Source organism: Lepisma saccharinum, chromosome 23, assembly GCF_977018435.1.
Source record: "Lepisma saccharinum chromosome 23, izLepSacc3.1, whole genome shotgun sequence".
Lineage (NCBI taxonomy): Eukaryota > Metazoa > Arthropoda > Insecta > Zygentoma > Lepismatidae > Lepisma > Lepisma saccharinum.
The window spans coordinates 49,714,288-49,734,526 of record NC_139251.1 but is presented as its reverse complement, the minus strand read 5'-3'; the positions used below and the strand labels follow the sequence as shown (position 1 = coordinate 49,734,526).

Sequence of the window (20,239 nt, the reverse complement as noted above, 5' to 3'; positions counted from 1 at the left end):
TTTTATGTCATACATTACTTGTAATTGAAATAGGGGAATATACTTTATTGTTGGCGATTCACCAATGCCTAAAGTTTCTTTGTCAAGTATTTAATAAGATGGTGCACCATCACACTGGGGCTTAGACGTGAGACATGTCCTGGATAGGACATTTCCAACAAGTTAGATTGCACGAGATGGTCTAATTGTCTGGCCTCTTAGATCCCCTGACATTACACATGTGGACTTTTCTTCTGTGCGGCTATGTCAAAGACAAAGTGTACATTACTCCTATGATTGATCTTCATGATTTGAGGGCCCGAACAAGAGCTGCCATTGCTATAGTTGACGGGATATGGACAGACTTGGAATTTCCATTAGATGGCGTACTACTCACCATCAGAGGTGCACATGTTGAAGTTTATGAATACACAATAAAACTTCATGCTTTGGTAAATCAAATGGGGCATGGTGTGTTTCTCTATGGCAATTGCAAGTTGACCTGTATGACATCAAACTTGTATAATACCTTTAGGGACACCTTATACTATTAAGTCTTACAGTGTCATATTGCATCATGGTTTATGTGAAACCATATCGACATACGGAGCGTAGAGTCGCGATTAGGCAAAAGTGACAGAAAGGCGACGTAAAATAAATCAATCGCCGTTTAACGTGGAATGTTATTTATTAATTGATTGAATGATTTCGTTTATTTTACTTCACATTTCTGCCACTTCTGGCTAATCTCGAAAATGAGAATGAGTTATGATGTGATGGAATTTATGAACGGATATACAAAAAGAACATCCATGCCGAGGTGGGATTCGAACTCGGGACCTCTGGCATCGTAGCGCTGTTTGCTAATTACTCCCACACGCAGGCCATTTATTAAGGTGTTGAAGTGAAGCTGATATAAATGCCCTTCATGGTGGCTCAGTCGGTAACGCGACAGACTACCATGCTAAACGTCCCGGGTTTGATCCCCGGCTGGTTCAAATCCGGGAACTTTTCTAACAATGGAAGCGGCCCCGGCATCCACCCAGCGTCGAATAACATGGGTACCTGAGGGAAACCCTGAGGGGTAAAGGCGGTCAGGGGCGTGATGCTGATCACATCACCCCCACTCATGACCGGATCAAGAAAGTGTGGGGCATTACCCCCACACCCCCTATACGCCTTCATGGCATGGTGCTAAGCACAGGGGAGCACTTTACCTTTTTTTTCATCCTAATCCAAAAGAGAAGTCGCATACTTGCCCATTATAGGCAATCTCTACAAATATCATCATCTGCAGTATTTTTTCCGTCAGCATTGTTGATGAGAATTGTCTCTTCTTTTGTAAGATACAATGGCTCTGGAGACAAGGGCAGACCCATTTCCCTTCTTTCACCACTTTCATTGCTTCTGAAAAGATAATAAAGGACTGAATTTACAAATTTACCTCTCCATACATACATACAGCACAGCATGGCTTCTTATCAGGCAGCTCCTGCTTAACTGACTTGAGCATTTTACTATCTGACGCTAATTACACTGTATCTGAAAATCCCCAACTGAGGTCGTAAAACAACTTCCACAACGCTTGGGTGCTGGCAAATATCATAAAAACAAGTAAGTTTTCCTTATGAACTTTACTTTGAAAGCACTTACTTTCGGCACTATAAGCGCTTAAGATCTATGTTGTATGTATGTAACCCAACAACGAAAATGACCACTCTGGTATAACTTCCAGGGACATGCGGCAGGGTTGCTACTAGCGTCAGTTTGCAGTCTTGCCTGAGCAAAATACAAAAGAATAATGATACTTGCGATTTTGTAAGAAGTATTTACAGTACTTACAAACTTACCAAGGCAAAGGATTTTTAATAAGTGAGGACTGAAATTCAAGAATGCTCATTACAAAAAGGCTCCATCGTGTTTCGACTGTCATGTCATTTGAATAATCCCAAAGGAGGCTTGTGAGATATGATGATGAAATCGAAGAACGAGCAAGTGCTAACATAATGTGCTTGCTGCTTTGTTTCGAACACGCAGACTGTAACAATGGCATGTAGCGTAATTTATAATCAAGTCACATAATACGGGAGCAATCCCCGTATAAAAACCAATTGATGATGATGGCTCTTGCAATAAAACGAATAACGTCATTTAAACACAAATTAATTCAGAATTAAACTAACGAAGGAATCAACTTCTTATTAGGTACTAATTCCATACGCAAGTCAAGTGCTGAGCTGTATAAGATAATAGTACCTAAGGGAAACAAAACGTTCATCTTTCTGTAGAACGAAACATCTTATTCACATGCAAGTAAAGTATTCTGTGTACACTCAGTTTAGATAAATAGGTTTCAGCGAAACGGGAATAATTTGTACGGTACTAAGAAACCTTTGGATATGTATCTACAGCGCCCGCATAAGAAACACAGAGCAAAGTATTATGAGGCCAAGGTCACCAAATAAGAAACATGCAATAGGAATTCTGGAAAATAGTGGCAAGAAGGATTTACTAAACACGTACTGCCTACGACCTTCAGTGATGACTGATATGCATGTGAGGAAAATTATTTGGTGTTTCAAAAGAGGGTTTCAATTTTTCTTTCAATACTGTGGTGTGAATACCAAAGAAACGTGCAAATTAAAAATATGTTACAACAATTTCACTCGCTCGCACTTTCTCTGTATTATAACACCATTAAGCCTTGTTTCCATGATTATGAAAAAATATAAATATGCTGACCAAGGCAGTAATTTATTTTATTAAAAACTTAAACTAAACGTAACGTTTCAACCTTCTATCAAGGTCTTCATCAGACTCTGTATCAAATACAAAAGTAACAAGATACCAAAAATAGGGCATTATATATACACAAAACATTACTCCCTCCAGACTATTAGAAAGTTCTTTTGGAACTTTCTAGCAGGTGGCTTTCACTAGTGAACTGTACTTTCACCTAAAAGGCTAAAAATATATACTTCCATATAGAATGTGGTTGGGCTTTATATCTCATGCTCTTTTTCCTTCATTTTCTTCGTTCCCCTCCTTCAACCACATTCTATATGGAAGTATATATTTTTAGCCTTTTAGGTGAAAGTACAGTTCACTAGTGAAAGCCACCTGCTAGAAAGTTCCAAAGGAACTGTTAGATATTATGTGAGTTGGCACCTGGCAATATTGTTTACTCTGTTTTCCGGGCAATAGCCTGTGCAGTATTTTCCTTGTTCTATGCTGTGTTATATTACTGTCATCCCGCGCAGAAAAAGTATGAAGATTGTCATGTTTTTTACTGTGTTCTGTACATGTTCTTGAGAATATAGCCAAAGGATATTAGCAGCGAGTCTTTTATTTCTCGATCCAACATTTATTGGCGACCGTGACAGGACCTGTCTTTTCTTTCTGTGTTTGACCGGAGAAGAAGTAAATGCAAATATCGGAAAAATGTCAACGGACATTGATCGTCTCAAGAAAAGCCGTGCAGTGGCTAGGTCAGCTTTTACACGTATTTTGGAGAAGATTGCAAATGAGTTAGCGATGCAAACTCCGGACAGGAATGTTATTCAAGCAAATATCCAGTTGCTTGAAAATAAGGCAAGTGATCTGCATGCTGCTGACATAACTGTTTTTGATTTGATGTTGGAATCTGGTGCTAGTGAAAATGAGTTAGGGAAAGAACAGTCAGTGTCGGATGATTATCAGTGTTCGTTCAACAAGCGACATATTGAAGTGTCGAACTTTTTGAAGTTGTCGGAAGGAAACTGCTGTCAAGGCGAGTCATTTTCGGAAGTAAAGAATCGAAGATTCAAGTTACCTAAAATCGAACTGAAGAAGTTTGGAGGGGACTTGAAAGAGTGGTTACATTTTTGGGGACAGTTCAAGAAGATCGATGAAGATGATACAATTCCTGCAGAGGACAAGTTTCAGTATTTGATACAAGCGACAATTGAAGGTTCTCGTGCACGCCAGCTTGTGAACAGTTTTCCACCAACAAAAGAAAATTACCCGAAAGTTGTGCAGTCCATGAAATCACGTTTTGGTCGCGATGATATGCTCGTGGAAGTGTACGTGCGTGAACTGCTAAAATTGGTGTTACAAAAGGTGTTGAACCGTCAAGAAAAAATTTGTTTGAGCACTTTGTATGACACACTGGAGTCCCAACTTCGAGCATTAGAATCGATGGGTGTTACCAGCGACAAATATGCAGCAATGCTGTTTCCATTGGTGGAGTCCAGTCTCCCAGAGGATTTGATGCGTGTGTGGCAGAGAAGAACATTGTCTGCTGCTGAGGAAAATAATGAGACAACACCGACCGGAAGAATGCAGTCCTTGATGTCATTCCTGCGAGCTGAAGTGGAAGGAGAAGAACGAATCAACCTTGCAGCAGCTGGGTTTGAATTGGATGGTGCAGCAGTGAAAGTTCGGAAGAAAAGGTGTTCTCCACCGCGTCAGCCTATTATCCCCAGTGCGACAGATTTGTTGAGTGTCATTGGTGGTAGGGAGAAAAGTTGTGTGTTCTGTGGTGGTAAGCACAGTTCATATGATTGCTTTAAAGCCCAGAAAATGTCTCTCTCTGAAAGACAAAAGGTTCTAAAAGATAAAAAGCATTGTTTTGCATGTTTAAAATTTGGTCATTTTTCGAAGAAGTGCAAGGCCAATTTGAAATGTATTGTTTGCAAGAAAAAGCATGTTGTATTGATGTGTCCTAATATTTCAGACAAAGATAATGATTCTGACCATTATTCTGAAGGCAAAGAATCAAATGCTGAGGTAAACAATACACTGATAAACCAACTTGAAAATCCGCATGTATTCATGCAGACATTGGTAGTAGATTTGAAAGGTAACTACAATAAGAGCAGGAATGTGAGAGTTCTTATTGACACAGGTTCACAAAAATCGTATATATGCAAATCTCTTGTAACAGATATGGGTTATAACTCCATTGGCAAACAAAGTTTGATACATTCGCTATTTGGTGGTACCATGTCTAGTCCTTGTAATCATAATGTTTATAATGTTAAGGTATGTAGCATTGAGAGAGAATATTCGTGCACATTTGATGTTCTTGATCAAGATACAATATGTGGTGAGATTCCTTATGTAACTCCAGGTGTTTGGTTAAATGAGCTGAACAAAAGTCAAATAAGGTTAACAGATACTGGTAAGATGAAAGGTCCAGTTGAAATTCTTATTGGTGCGGATGTTTGTGGTAAATTACTGACTGGCCATGTTGTGAAATTAAAGTGTGGTTTAGTGGCTGTGGAAACTCAGCTGGGATGGACACTTATGGGTAAAGTTCCAGGTGAAAACAGAAAATCAGATACAGCTTTGTTGGTATCAAATTTATATGTTGGTGAAGCCGTAGCTGATCTGTGGGAACTGGATACCATAGGAATCAAGGATCCCATTGCCAAGAAGTCTGCGGAAGAACACACACGGGCTGTCAAATAACAATTTTTGCAGACACTGACATTCAATGCTGAAGGAAGATATGAAGTACAGTTACCATGGAAGGAAGATTGTTCGCCTCTCCCCACCAATAAAGATCTAGCAGAGAAACGACTTTGGTCAACTACACAGAAGTTGAAACAAGAACATCTGTTGCAGAGTTACGATGGAGTGCTACAAGAATGGTTGTCCGAGGGAGTCATTGAGGTGGTTCCAGAGGGTGAAACAGAGAATTTTGGCCATTACTTACCCCATCGACATGTAGTGAAAGAGAGCAGTAACACGACAAAAATTAGACCAGTGTTTGACGCTTCTGCTAAAGTAAAAGGTCAACAGTCTTTGAACCAATGTTTAGAACCTGGACCCAACTTGATTGCTCTTATTGCTGATATTTTACTACATTTTCGGAAAGGAAAAATTGGAGTTATAGCAGATATTAAACGAGCTTTTTTACAAATTGCTGTACACCCTAAAGATAGAGACTACCTGAGATTTCTCTGGTGGCACGATATTAATACTGGAACGGTTCAAGAATTCAGACATACTCGTGTAGTGTTTGGTGTTACGAGCAGTCCATTTCTGTTGGGTGCTGTTATTGAACATCATTTGGATCAAGCATTGCAGAGTTGTCATTTTGGGAAGAAAGACTTAGCTTATACAGAAGATACTATTTTAAAATTACGAGGTTCCTTTTATGTGGACAATTGTGCCACCAGTGTAGACAATCACAAAAATCTCCATAAATTTATAAGAGAATCACGTGCAGTTATGGCTGAAGCAGGTTTTGACCTTAGAGGGTGGGAGTATTCAGTCCCTCAAAGGGTTGATGAGGACATTAGCCCTACTTCAGTGTTAGGACTCAGTTGGAATCCTCAAGCCGATACATTTACAGTTAATTTTGACATTGAAGATGTTGAGCTCAAGACAGTTTCGAAACGTGTGATATTATCTGTAGCACACCGTATATTTGATCCTATAGGTTTTACTTGTCCCGTGACACTTCTACCAAAATTGTTACTTCAGCAGACTTGGGCAGAGGGGCTCGGATGGGATGAGCAAGTTAGTGAAGAAATAAGAACACAGTTTTTAAACTGGGTACGAGAATTGCCGATGTTGAAAGAGGTAAGGATACCCAGAAGTTTCATGGGCTGGGATTATGAATCCAATGAACTTAACTCTATGAGCATTCACGTGTTCTGTGATGCTAGCAAAGTGGCATATGCATCAGCAGTTTTCATGAGGGTTGACACAAGGAGAGGTGTTAGCGTACAATTGATTGAGGCAAAGGCACGAGTGGCTCCAAAGAATAGTACAATTCCTCGGCTAGAATTGCTTGCCGCAATGGTGGGGGCAAGGCTAGCAACCAGGATTCGAGAACATTTGAATTTAAAAGATAACTCCATTATCTTTTGGACTGATTCTTCTACGGTGCTGACTTGGATTCGACGAGAAGGAGTTTGGGGAGTATTTGTTGGGAACAGAGTTAAAGAAATTAGAAAACTGTCTGATCCCAGTGCATGGAAATATGTACCCAGTGAAATGAATCCAGCTGATTTTCCTTCAAGAGGTTGTGATGCAAGGCAGTTGTTGAGATCCTTATGGTGGGAGGGACCTCATTGGTGGAAAGGGGATCCGTGTGAGTGGCCACCGATGGAGTTTCTTATCAACAAGGAGGAAATTGACAGAGAAAGAAGGAACGTGCTACCTTCATCAACGATGCTTAGTATGAAAGCTCAAGATGCTGAGTCTAGATGGTATTACAGATATTTCTCTAACTATAACCAAGTGATTAGACTCATTGGATGGATCAAAAGATTTTTGTATAATAGTAGAAATTCGAAGAATCATAGATCTGGAGATCTTGGTGTTCGCGAACTTCAGGAAGCAGAAAATGCAGTATTAAGACTAATACAACAAGAAGCATTCCGAGCAAAGGATGACAAATCCCTTTCCTCTTTGTGCACATATGAGGGCAAGGACAAGATTATTCGTTTGATAACCAAAATTATTGCCAGAGAAGATACTGAAAATTTCAGGCTTCCCATAGTTCTTCCAGCACAACATCCAGTCGTTAAATTGCTGATAATGTATTGGCACAAGAAAGCATGTCATGCAGGTGTAAACATATTACTAAGTATTTTAAGAGAGAACTTCTGGATCCTTCGTGGTAGAAGAGCTGTACGTTCAGTGCTGTCGAAATGTGTTACTTGCAGGAGACACGCAGCCAAACCAATCCAAGCTCTTCCAGCACCATTGCCAGCTGATCGAGTTAGAGATGCTAATGTATTTGAAGTAACAGGTGTGGACTTTGCAGGACCTGTTTATCTTAAAGATGGCAAAAAGGCATGGATATGCCTTTTTACATGTGCAGTATATAGAGCCATTCACTTAGAGTTAGTTACTTCTCTATCAACTGGGATTTTTATCCAGGCTTTTAGACGATTCGTGTCAAGGAGAGGCAGACCCTCTGTAATCTACAGTGATAATGGTACCAATTTCAGAGGAACTGAGAATGCATTTATGACACTCGATTGGAAGAAAGTTGAAGAATATTCCACAGCTCAGCGAATCCAGTGGAAGTTCATTCCACCCAGTGCAGCCTGGTGGGGTGGTTTTTGGGAGAGATTGGTTCGTGTCCTGAAGGGTCTGTTGAAAAGAACACTCGGAAAATCAGTTTTGTACTATGAAGAAATGACAACAATCCTCTGTGACTGTGAAGCCATAATTAATTCACGTCCACTTACCTACATGTATGAAAGTGAGACAGAATTAGTTCCTCTAACACCTGCTATGTTTTTACAAGAAATCAGGGAGACGGGTGTACCTGATTGTGACCATGTGGATTCTTCAATGCTCAACAATCGTCTCCGTTACTGTCAGAAGTTGAGACAAGATATCAGGCATCGTTTCAGGAATGAGTATCTTGGACAGTTAACGCAAAAGGCCATAAACAGAGCATGTGGGTCTGTCAGGGTAGGAGATATTGTGTTGATTGGTTTTGACAATATGAAAAGATATAATTGGCCATTGGGTTGTGTAACTGAGATTCTTCCAGGTAAGGATCAAGTGACAAGATTGGTATGTCTGAAAACTTGCCATGGTGAACTACTTCGTCCTGTCCAGAGATTGTATCCATTGGAGGTGACTGCAGTGGAGGGTGAAGAAATGAAGAGTTCATTACCTAAACCACAAACCAAAAAGAAACATCAGAAAGACATTCTCCCTCCCACTGAAACCAAACCTTGTACCACACGTAGTGGGAGAGAGATAAAATTACCTAAGAAACTATTATTGTTTGATATGCCAACTCAGGTGGGAGGATGTTAGATATTATGTGAGTTGGCACCTGGCAATATTGTTTACTCTGTTTTCCGGGCAATAGCCTGTGCAGTATTTTCCTTGTTCTATGCTGTGTTATATTACTGTCATCCCGCGCAGAAAAAGTATGAAGATTGTCATGTTTTTTACTGTGTTCTGTACATGTTCTTGAGAATATAGCCAAAGGATATTAGCAGCGAGTCTTTTATTTCTCGATCCAACAGGAACTTTCTAATAGTCTGGAGGGAGTAATGTTTTGTGTATATATAATGCCCTATTTTTGGTATCTTGTTACTTTTGTATTTGATACAGAGTCTGATGAAGACCTTGCTAAAAGGTTGAAACGTTACGTTTAGTTTATGTTTTTAATAAAATAAATTACTGCCTTGGTCAGCATATTTATATTTTTTCTCTATATATGTAGGCAAACTGGGTCATATCAAATCCTCTATTAATGAGGTTATATCAAGAATTTATTTCTTTATCGAAATGAATTACAGTGAGTTCAGTGCCTGTTTGTGCAAGTTTACTCAACATTTCATGATATCTAATGACTTTGGTTCATAAACAGAGATTTTCGTAATTCATACTGTATTTACGTGTACAAATTAGTTTCCTTATTTGTAGCTGATTCTTTTTTCATCGAGCGAGGAAGAGTGTTAAGCAAACGAAAACTGAGAACACGTCATAAATTGCTCCAATTTTTCTTTATACATTGTAGTGAAAGTCTTACATTTTTTGAAGGCATACAATATTCAACTTTTAAATTTGCCCTTTGCAGAAGACGAACTTCTGACACGCGGATCAGTTTCTAGGGTGATCCTCGTGTATTTCTACTTTTCTCATTTTACTTAACCTTTGTGACTTTCCAGGCAAATACGACACCTTTGTCCAGGCAGGAACTAGAATCCTGAACCCTCAGTGGTGAGAACGTGTTCCGATATGTAAACAATCGTTCCCTGAGGCGGCTCGAGAATATTCCTTTGCGTGGTTTTATGTTGTCTTTTGTTTTCTCATTTTGCATTCGAAACGCCCTATCCAGCTTGGCATTTGATATAAGTATGGATAATTTGGTTTTAGTTCTTAATAAGGATTGATTGATTGACCGATCAATTAATTGATTTGTTTCATTTTACATTTCTGCTACTTTTGGCTAATCCCGAAAATGAGGATGAATGATGGATGATATGATGAAATTGATGAAGGAACACCCACAAAGAACATCCATTCGCAGGTCGGTAAATGAACCCGCGGGCCCTGTAGTCGTAACGTGCTGTGAGTACCACTCCGCCAATGAGGCCGGCTCTCAACAAGCACTTGATTTCTTTGTTATTTATTAATTCACGTATGTTTAAACTACTTTTTTTATTTTATTGCAAAGACAGAAACATTATTTTGTTTTCAGGGAGGGGCGTGCTTCCGTATTTTGTGACGGACTCGATTAGAAATTACCCTACATGCCAAGGTGTAATTTTCAAATAAATTGTTACAGCCTGCGTGTTCGAAACGAGCCGGGGAGCTCATTATGTTAGCATTTGCTAGTTCGTCGATTTCATCAACATCTGTCGCAAACCTCCCGTGGTTGATTGATTTATTTATTTGGTGTTTTAAGTCCACTTTATGCACAGAAAGGCTAATCGGGACTGGACCTACAGTTTAAAGTTGGATCCGAACCACTATGTGCCTCCACCGGGCACGACGCAACCACTGCACCATCGGAGAGGCCCAAGCCTCCCTTGGGATTATTCAAATTACATGACAGTCGACACACCATGGAGACTTTTTATAATGAGCATTCTTGAATTTCAGTCCTCACTTATTGGAAATCCTTTGCCTTGGTAAGTTTGTATGTACTGTAAATACTTCTTACAACGTAGCAAGTATTATTATTCTTTTGTATTTTGCTCTTGCAAGACTGCAAACTGACGCTAGTGGCAACCTTGCCATGTGCCCCTGGAAGTTATGCCAGAGCATTGTTGGGTTGCATACATACAACATAGATTTTAAGCGCTTATAGCACCGAATCTAAGTGCTTGCTTTTATGATATTTACCAGCACCGAAGCGTTGTTGAAGTTGTTTTGTGACACCCTGTATATTTTGATTTTTCGATAGCCTTTGACTCCATAAACCACAGCTAGCTCCTTCATAATTTATCTCATCGATTCAACACTCATGGAAAATTTCTCTCTCTGATCAAACACTACCTCAAAAATAGACAACAGAAAGTTGTTATTTCCGAAATCTCTTCTTCTTATCAAGCTCTATTTTCTGGTGTAGCCCGAAGGCAGTGTTCTTGGACCTCTTCTCTTCATCCTGTACCTTGATGACCTTCCAGAATATATTTCCAACTCATGTAAAAACCTTCTCTTGTTCGCTGACAATTACAAAATATATAGAAAAATCTCAAATTTCAGTGACATGACACGTCTGAATACGAACTTGGATTATCTAATAAAGTGGTATGAATTATAGAACTTAAAACGTAACCCTCAAAAGTGTAACACATTAAATACTAAATATTTCATAAATAATAATTGTGTTCAAAGAGTTCCCGCCCAGAAGGACCTGGGCATCATATTTGACGAGAAACTCTCCTTTTCTGACCACATCTCTGCAGTCACTATGGGTTCCATGCGTATGCTGGGTCTACTCTATCGTTTCATCGAAATAAACAACCTGACTGCTCTCAACACATTTTTTCAAATCTTTTGTTTCACCAAGAATTGAATACTGCTCTCAGATGTGGTCTATGGCATGCCCCTCAAGCTTAGATAGACAAAATTCCATGCTAAATTTCTTCCTGGCCATTGTTCGTCACGGAATTCCATACATAAACACTTGCAAAAGCATTTTCTTCTGAAGATGAAAAATATCCAAACTCCTCAGGAAATACAGACTTTCCGACCACATATCCCTGCATAAAGTAGTGAATGGCAACATCAGAAGTGACTGCCTTCTTCAGAAAATCCCCTTTCGAGTGACGCAAAGCTCAACAAGAAGCAATCACTTTTGGCTTCTCAGAATCCAAGATTGTGCCTCATCCAGCATTCTCTGTCCCATACGCTGCCCAGCCAATATAATAATCTGACAAGCGAAATATACTTTTTTGATAATCAGGCACATTTTAGAAGACTGTTGGCTAGACGTATCTTAGTGTCTTAATCACGTGTAAGTTTAGTTCATGTTATTATTATTGTTATTTTATTCTATTATTTTTGTTGTTATTTTCAGTTGTTAATACTTTCCAATGTAGAATGGATAACGCTGTATTGGAATCTTCTATTAAATTAATAAATAAGTAAATAAATATGCACTATTCAGAGTCGCAAGCACAAATTCTTGTCTGTGGGGGAAGAGAGTGTCCATTGGCGTCACCAGTAAAAATATATAGGGGGGGTTCAGGCCAATGGTAATAACTGAATAGTAGTAATAATAATAACAACAATGATAATAATTCATATGATTACATTATTATTATTATTATTATATCCTTGAGGAGACTCTTGCGCTGTATCGGCCAGATGAGTGATATCCAGCACAACTGTTTTTCTATGATTTTGTATTATTTTTGTGATATTTCCTGCAGTAAGTGGACTGAAATGCACATTTATTCAATTTTGTTATTACCTTTTAAACATCTTGTTATGTCCCCGGCTAGGAGTATGAAACTCTATTACACCCAGGGCTTGCTGGGTTTAAGTAACAGGCAACAGTCTTAATGTTGCATAATTAATGCTTTATTAACAGTAATTTGTTTAACTAGAAACTAGTTAACAGACATGACTCAACACGTTTAAAAGACACTTTCACTAAGATACTTACATTACACAAGCCTTGAAAGGCAAATCTTTCAATTAATATTCAGTTCTGCTATTTTCAACACATTAGAAAAAGAAAATAGTCACAAGATTACTCACATAAGCTTTGAAATAGCACAAATTTAGACTTTTGTCATCTTTCTTTCTTGATAACCACACCAGAATATGTATATTTTCCCATCGTTACCAAAACGCTTGTTTGCAGAGTTGCCAACCTCAAACAGAAAATTACTGTAACTAATTGTGTCATAACACTAGAAATCTTCTATGACCATACAGACCCGTGTTATAAAATGAATCAATAACATTGGGTCAAACGAACATGTACATAAATTAAACAAGGAAATAATAAATAAATTGGTGCCGTTGCAGGCTCGCTCCGAAAAGAGGTTAAACAGCTAGGATATATGTTAGTCATTGAGTTTATGTTGTGTGACGTACCACATAAAACTCTAAGTTTTGAAATTTTGAAAATTGCAAAACTAGTTGTTCTTTGGTTTAAGTGACAGAATATGAGAACATAAACTTTATTCTGTATTTTGCACTATTTTTTCGACTTAGTTCATATTTTACTTCATTATTCTGTTTGGAAAGTGACTAATATCAATAAAAGTAGAAAGCTTTCTGACATTTTGCAACCTTATATGAAGACTGTCAATTTCCAGGGGAGTGATGGACAAATTCGACACCCGCGCCCCCTTACAGACATCCATGCCTGGATCTGTGGGACGTGCATACCGCAAAAACAACATCTAAAAACCCGCGTTTGGTAATTGATAGTTCTCTTACTTGGACAGAACACATCAATGGACTGTGTAGAAAATCATTCTACATTCTCAGAAATTTATATAGGTCTCAAAATTATCTAACAGAAAAAGTTAAACTTAAGCTCGTTGAGCTCTTATTGTGGTCACTCTTTGTTTCCTGTGATGTAGTTTATGGTCCTGGGGTCTCAGTCAGATATAAAAGGAAAATTCAGGTGATGCAAAATTCTTGTATACGATTTGCATTGAACATAAGAAAATATGAACATATCCTGCCTCATTTGAACACAAAGAAAATATTAACAATGGACAGAAGAAGGCATCTGCACTATATCACCTTCATAAACAAAATTTTGAAAGTAAGTAAACCAGATTATCTATTTAGAAAACTTAAAGTAGGCACTCAAATACACTCACACTTCACGTGAGGGCATAACAAACTTTTTACATGTCATCACAGTACCACCTCCTTCAAATCATAATTCTCGGTAAATGCAGTTTCAACCTGGAATAAATTACCCATAACAATAACTAACCAGTCAACACTGCATGCTCTTAAATCCACAGCAAAGGACTATCTATTATGTAAACAGTTTGAATCTAGAAGCACACACGAATAAAAATACATCCCACAATGTATTAATGTCAATGTAAGAATTTGGTATTACTTCATGTCAAATATTTCTATTTTTGCACCATCAAATATTAACAAATATGCATTTACGTGTACATGTGTGTGTTCCTATATATATATATATATATATATACTTAAAATTGTATTTAGAATTTAGTTTTATGTGTATACATATACTCATTAATTGTATCTTTACAGTTCTTATTTGATTTTAAATTGTCCATACGTTTTTCTTTCATCTTTCTTACTTATTTACTATTATTATTATTATTTTTGGTTTTGTTTCTTTTTTCTTATTGGATATATATACCTTTTGTAACTGTAGACTGTATTCTGACAAGGGTTAGGTGGGAGAACAGCATATGCTGAACCTCGCCCGCTCAATAAAGATATATTATTATTATTATTATTATATATATCAGAAAACACGAAACCAAAACGGAAAACCTCTTAATTATTCTCCGCCTGGAAAGTTTCAAGAATTAATTTTCTACTACATAGTTCATTCTTACGTTTCTGTGCCATGCATACATTTGTGATGCAACCTGTTGGAGGAAATAAAAATAAATCTGCAGTATATTTGAGTACTCCTGTGTACTAGTATAGTCTCTCAACTGTAAATAGAATTTCAATAATATGTCCTCTCCTTTCTGTTTAGATACCTCTCCCGCATAGTGTGAACCATTTGCTTTGGAGGTCTGGGATAATGTTCCGAGTACCTCGTACAATGACAGAGGCCCTACGGCAGCAACTTGAACATCCAGAAGAGGTGAGTGAATTCTAACGGATTTCCTATTTTTAATTAGTTCTAAACGTAAATTTAGCTGTAATCAAAATTGCAAAATCTTTTGTTCACAACTTCGATTTTAAGCACTAAATTGTTACATAATAAGTAGTGTTATCATACTTTAACCACAGAAACATAATGTAATTCGAAGTCTGTCTTATTATCCATCTCAGCTAATGTAGTTTGACATTTTATGAGTCCACCAAATATTACTGTTTCTTTTTTCCTTTGCATATAAATAGTGGGGTGTTTTTAATTTTCTGGAGTGCTTTCATATTTTCCTTCCCGCTTTTTTTACATTCAGAGTGTTTCAATCCGAACACCCTCATCACCCCTAAATCATTAATCCTGGCAGTGCCGATTGCACGGGTTCTGAGGCAAGTTACGTCCGTAAAAATCCCGCAGTGCTAGTGGTACTCAACGGGTCCAGGGTTCGATTCCCTGTCGATGGTGGTTCGGATCCTGCTTTAAACTGTAGGTCCAGTCCCGATTAGCCTTACTGTGCATAAAGTGGACTTAAAGCACGAACTCAATCAATCAATCAAACTAGAAAGCACAGAACAAAAGCATCTGCAAACTGCATAAAGCGCTGGATTGTGAAGGGTATGCTGATGAGTACGAATGATGAATAAGTTTGGAAATTGGAATGTAATTTGAGATCAAGAGGAAATTTTGCAGCATCCTAGTTCTTGGAGCAGATATTGTAGCTTTTTGTAGTGGGAGGATGGTAGTGTATACTGGAGCATGAACTTTTGTGGCAAAACGTACATTCTTTGTAGTAGATTTGACTGTTTTATTTTGAAAGCACATTTCAATGATGCTGCCGGTTCTTTGGTTCTTTTTCTATTGTAGTTCGTTGTTATTAACCGCAAATCTCAGGGTACCAGACTGAAGATGATATGCTTTGTTTGAAGCCGCGGATCTTCACTCGCGTATAGCCCCAGAGGTGGTAACATGACGGAAATACGCATTGTGATTTCAACCTGCAGAATGAACCATTGATACCAACCTATTTTGCATTACCTATAGTACTATTTTAATTTGTTGTGTTTGCATCTACTGCTCATTACAGTGCTATCAGAGCTTCAGAGCATTTAAAACAGTACTCTACTAGAATCCGTAGCATTCTAATTATTCAGACAGTACATTACAGACCTCCGTGACGGAGTTGTTGGCTCTGTGCGCTACCACAGAGAAATATTTCTTTGGCGCTACGGTGCTAGTGGTTCTGGGTTCGATACCCAGTGGAGGCACATAGTGGTTCGGATACCACTTCAAACTTAAGGTCCAGTCCCAATTAGCTATTCTGTGCATAAAGTAGACTTAAAGCAACAGTAAATCAATCAAGCCAATACCAATGCCTATAATTTCACCGATTCCCACAAATACCGATACTTGAAAATTTAACAATCACAAAGTTGTTTAAAATATTAAATAATATTTGTGTATTAGTATTCTACTATAATCATACGTATCAGGTTATCAAGATTTTAGCTTCAAAATCTTCAATAATTACGTCAGAATATTGAATTACATGTTTTCACAAAATTCAGTTTTACACATATGACTGGTGCAAAAGAAAATGAAACTTTGTTTCTTGCATACTTTTCATAATAAATAAACCCCGCTGAACTATAGCATAACATTTTTGGGGAATCCATAAACTACCAAAATTCCGTAAAAAGTATCGGCCGATACCGATACACCGGCATCATTTCAGCTCAGCTCTATTTTAGAACACCTGAAAAGAATGTATATGTGAAGTCTAATTTTATGAGAAAGTAATACGCCTTTTTAAAGTAACAAATAATTATGTGTGCGAAGTTATGTATTGAGAAGTCGATTCTGTAAGTCGCCAAATCAATAAAGATTTCGGCTTGAACCGAAAACCTCTTTGTCACAGAGTTATCTGTTTGTGTGAAAGGGGATGAAGTTCAATATAAGGGTTTTGATTCAAGATTGTTTAATTTCTTTCATTTGCTTCATGAATGTTAATCTGTTTTGATATTTTGTTAGTTAGCGTCACTATTCTTTCACTTTCAATTAATCGCGGCGATGAGGACAAATGATGATATGAGAAAATTGATGAAGGACACTCGCAAGGATCACCCATTCCCAAGACGGAAATCAATCCCGGTTCCCCTGGATGAACGCCAACGTTGTTGTTATGTCATGCTAGGGGAAGGGGGTAATAATAGAACCACCATCCATTCCCTTCTGCATTCAAATAAATACGAGCTTTTTCTTAAAGGAAGGAAATGAGCCAGTTTCTTTTTTACATTAGTTATGGGATACTTAGTTTTTCGAACGTTTTTCCATATTTTTCCCCCGCTGTTTGCATGTAAAATTGGATACTGTATTGCATTAATAATTACAATGTAAGGCTTTCCTGTAGCCCTTTTATTTCACTCGGCAGTTAACAAGTCAGAAAGTTGCCTGCATACGGTGAAAAACTTTAGTGGTAAGCACCACTGCAGGGTAATTCTTTTACTTCGGCTCTACTGCCAGACTCGGTCGGCTCCGAAGCTAAACTTTAACTCAAACGAGAGAGCTACCTTATGTGAACAGAAGTGTACAATCATTTCACTTTGTATTTACCTATTTTCCGTAATTTTGCTACCATTTTAGCTCATAACAACAATGTCAAATTATGTGAAATAGATGAAGTGTTATATGCAAAGAAATACGAAGGAGAAACTGAAAGTGAAAGAAAAGTGACGCTAACTAACAAAATATCAAAACAAATTGACATTCATGAAGCGAACGGGAGATAATAAACAATCTTGAATCAAACACCTTATAATTAACTTTATCCCCTTTCACACCATCAACTAACTCTGTGACAAAGAGATTAGCTCGAGCCATTAGCAAAATGATATGAGATAGGATTCTGAGCTTTCGAGAGCTAATGCTACTCTCATCTCCATTGAATAAAGTAACTTGATTGATTGGTTAAATCATGGAAGCTTATTGAAACGGGCTGGGTGGCGTAGCTTAGATGTTGTGCAGGTAAAGGGAATACATTAACCCAAGTGGTAGAGACTTAACTTACTACTTAGGTTACTAAGACATGAGTTGACCTGCTGTTTAGGGAAGAACGTAATCGTACACATAAGTAACAACAACAAGGTTTATTACAATGCAGTGCATGATATAATGGAGATTCATCCTAAAGTGTTAGAGAGAGGAGCTGCATGGAATAAAAGGATAGTTAGTGGATAATTAGTAAGACCAAGAGAAGTCCAGCGAAGTCCATCTTGTGTCGGTCTGGTAGTCGACAGCAGCGGCCTGTCCTCTGGATGTTGACATAGTCAGCACCTCCAGGAAACACGCGGTGAGAGCACAGTGAGTGACTCCACGCTGACTTCACACAGACTGGTGGTCGAACTAGAGGTTATATACTTTAAATGTATTTTGGTTCGTCGACAGTCACATTACCTTGCATCATCTTGCATAGGATTTGTCATTATTGCACATCAGGTCTGTGGCCAGCCCAGGAATTTCTTGAATGCAGGTGTTGAAATGTCACTTAGTCTCAAATGAGAGGAACGCTCATCAAGTATCATATGACGCAACAGGGCTGCAGAACACACGTGTACAAATATTTATGGACATGATGCAATTCTTACGATGTAGAATATTTCCGGCTCTCACACTTACTCATTTCCAAATATTGTTAGCCAAAACATGAATATCACCCATTTCACTGTACGAAAATCACCTGGCTGATGGATCGGGAAAACCTTATTATCATTCGCTGCCAGGAAAGCTTGAAGAACTAATTCTCTACGCAAAATATGAATATAAAAATGCTAAAAAAAATATGGCCTACCCTCAGAAGCCAGGGACATTTACCAAATAAAAAGAGTAATACGCTCTCCTCAGATATACGTATATTGGGCAGATGCAGTAAACAAATTCTTTGTTGACCCAAGTGCACCCTCAGATAGCAATGCAGCGCTAAATGATGAAACTAACACTAATCTCCAGCAACCCAAGAATGACATATTATTTTTTAAACTCACTAAATTTCGTACAAGTACGTAAAATTATAAACAAAATGAAATTAAAGGCTTGTGGTTGTGATGGCATAAACCTAAGTGTTCTACAATATTGCTTCACCGTTTACTTACAAGACCTCAACTACATAAATCTTTCCCTTTCCAAAGGTTGGTTTCCTCAAGAGTGGAAAAAAATGTGAAGTGACACCCGTACTTAAAAAGAACCCACAGAAATTAAGGATCTAAGATCTATGAGCATTCTACCCATAAAATACTTTAAAAAGTAATTCATGAACAAATACGACTTCCACATATTCAAGTTTTCCTACAACACTTTTAATCTGGTTTTAGAAAAATCATCGTACTTGCACTGCGCTGGTAGATATTGTAGACAATTTAAGTAAAGGAATAGATAAAAAATAAAGTTACATTTTTAGTGTTGTTGGACTATTCAAGAGCTTTCGACTAGATTAATCATGAACTGCTCTTGGCCAAACTGTACCACTCTGCCATTACTGGAAACACGCTAAATTGGTTTCTTTCATATTCTTAATAGTTGGCTGTTGAAAAAGACGTATCTCTACAAAGTATATTAGGTCCACTACTATATATGATTTACGTAGCTGATTTCGACCATGCTGACCAATATTGCCACTACCATCAGCATGCTGACGATTCTCAAATCTATATTCAGTGTAATACAGAGGACTACGATAATGTGATGAAAGAAACTCAAATTCAACTTGACGCTATGAAAAATTGGTCGCGTAGAAACTCCCTTCAATAAAATCCAACATAATCTTGTTTCATGATCATAGGAACTCAGGGTACTCTTAAGAAACTTCATAAGAAGGGGTTTTCTCCTCCAACTCTCGCCAGTATACCTCTAAGCTATGTGGATTCAAGCAAGAACTTGGGATTGTGTTCGATAGACACTTAAATTGGGAGGCAGAAAATTGTATTTATTGTGAAAAATTGTATGGGGAAACTTAAAGCTTTGAACAATTTAAAGCATACTCTGGACACTAATGTTAAAGATCGTCTTAAGCAAGCACTCCTCCTATCCACATCAGATTCATTTATTGATTTATTTATTTTATTTTACTTCACGTTTTGTGTCTCTTGGCTAATTTTCGAAGATGGGGATTAGTGATGAAATGATGAAATTGATGAATGGAATTCACAAACAACCATGGCCGAGTGGGGTTCGAATCCGGGACCCCTGGCATCGCAGCGCGATGTGCTAACCACTCATCCAAATTAGACTATTGCGCTCAAGTATACAGTAATATTTCCCAGGGCCTCAATTATAAAATTCACAAAATTCAGAATTGTTGTATACATTTTATATTTAACCTAAAAAGAAGACAACATGTATCCCCTATTTAAAGAAACTTTCTTGCCTAATCATCAACAACACAGAAATACTTAGCACTCACCTTGATGCACATAGTTCTTAAAGAGCGGCTCTCCAAAACACATATCCGAT

At 37.9% G+C, this 20,239-nt stretch overlaps 1 protein-coding gene across 2 annotated transcripts in view; it reads left to right on the top strand.

Annotated features, from left to right (window-relative positions):
- The window catches only part of LOC146005324 (uncharacterized), a 206,400-nt gene that overhangs the window by 143,939 nt on the left and 42,222 nt on the right, over window positions 1–20,239 (top strand). For both annotated transcript variants that reach the window (XM_083144488.1, XM_083144487.1), the window contains exon 14: window positions 14,621–14,731. In XM_083144488.1, coding sequence (XP_083000614.1) covers window positions 14,621–14,731 — 111 coding nt within the window. The remainder of the gene's footprint in view (window positions 1–14,620; window positions 14,732–20,239) is intronic.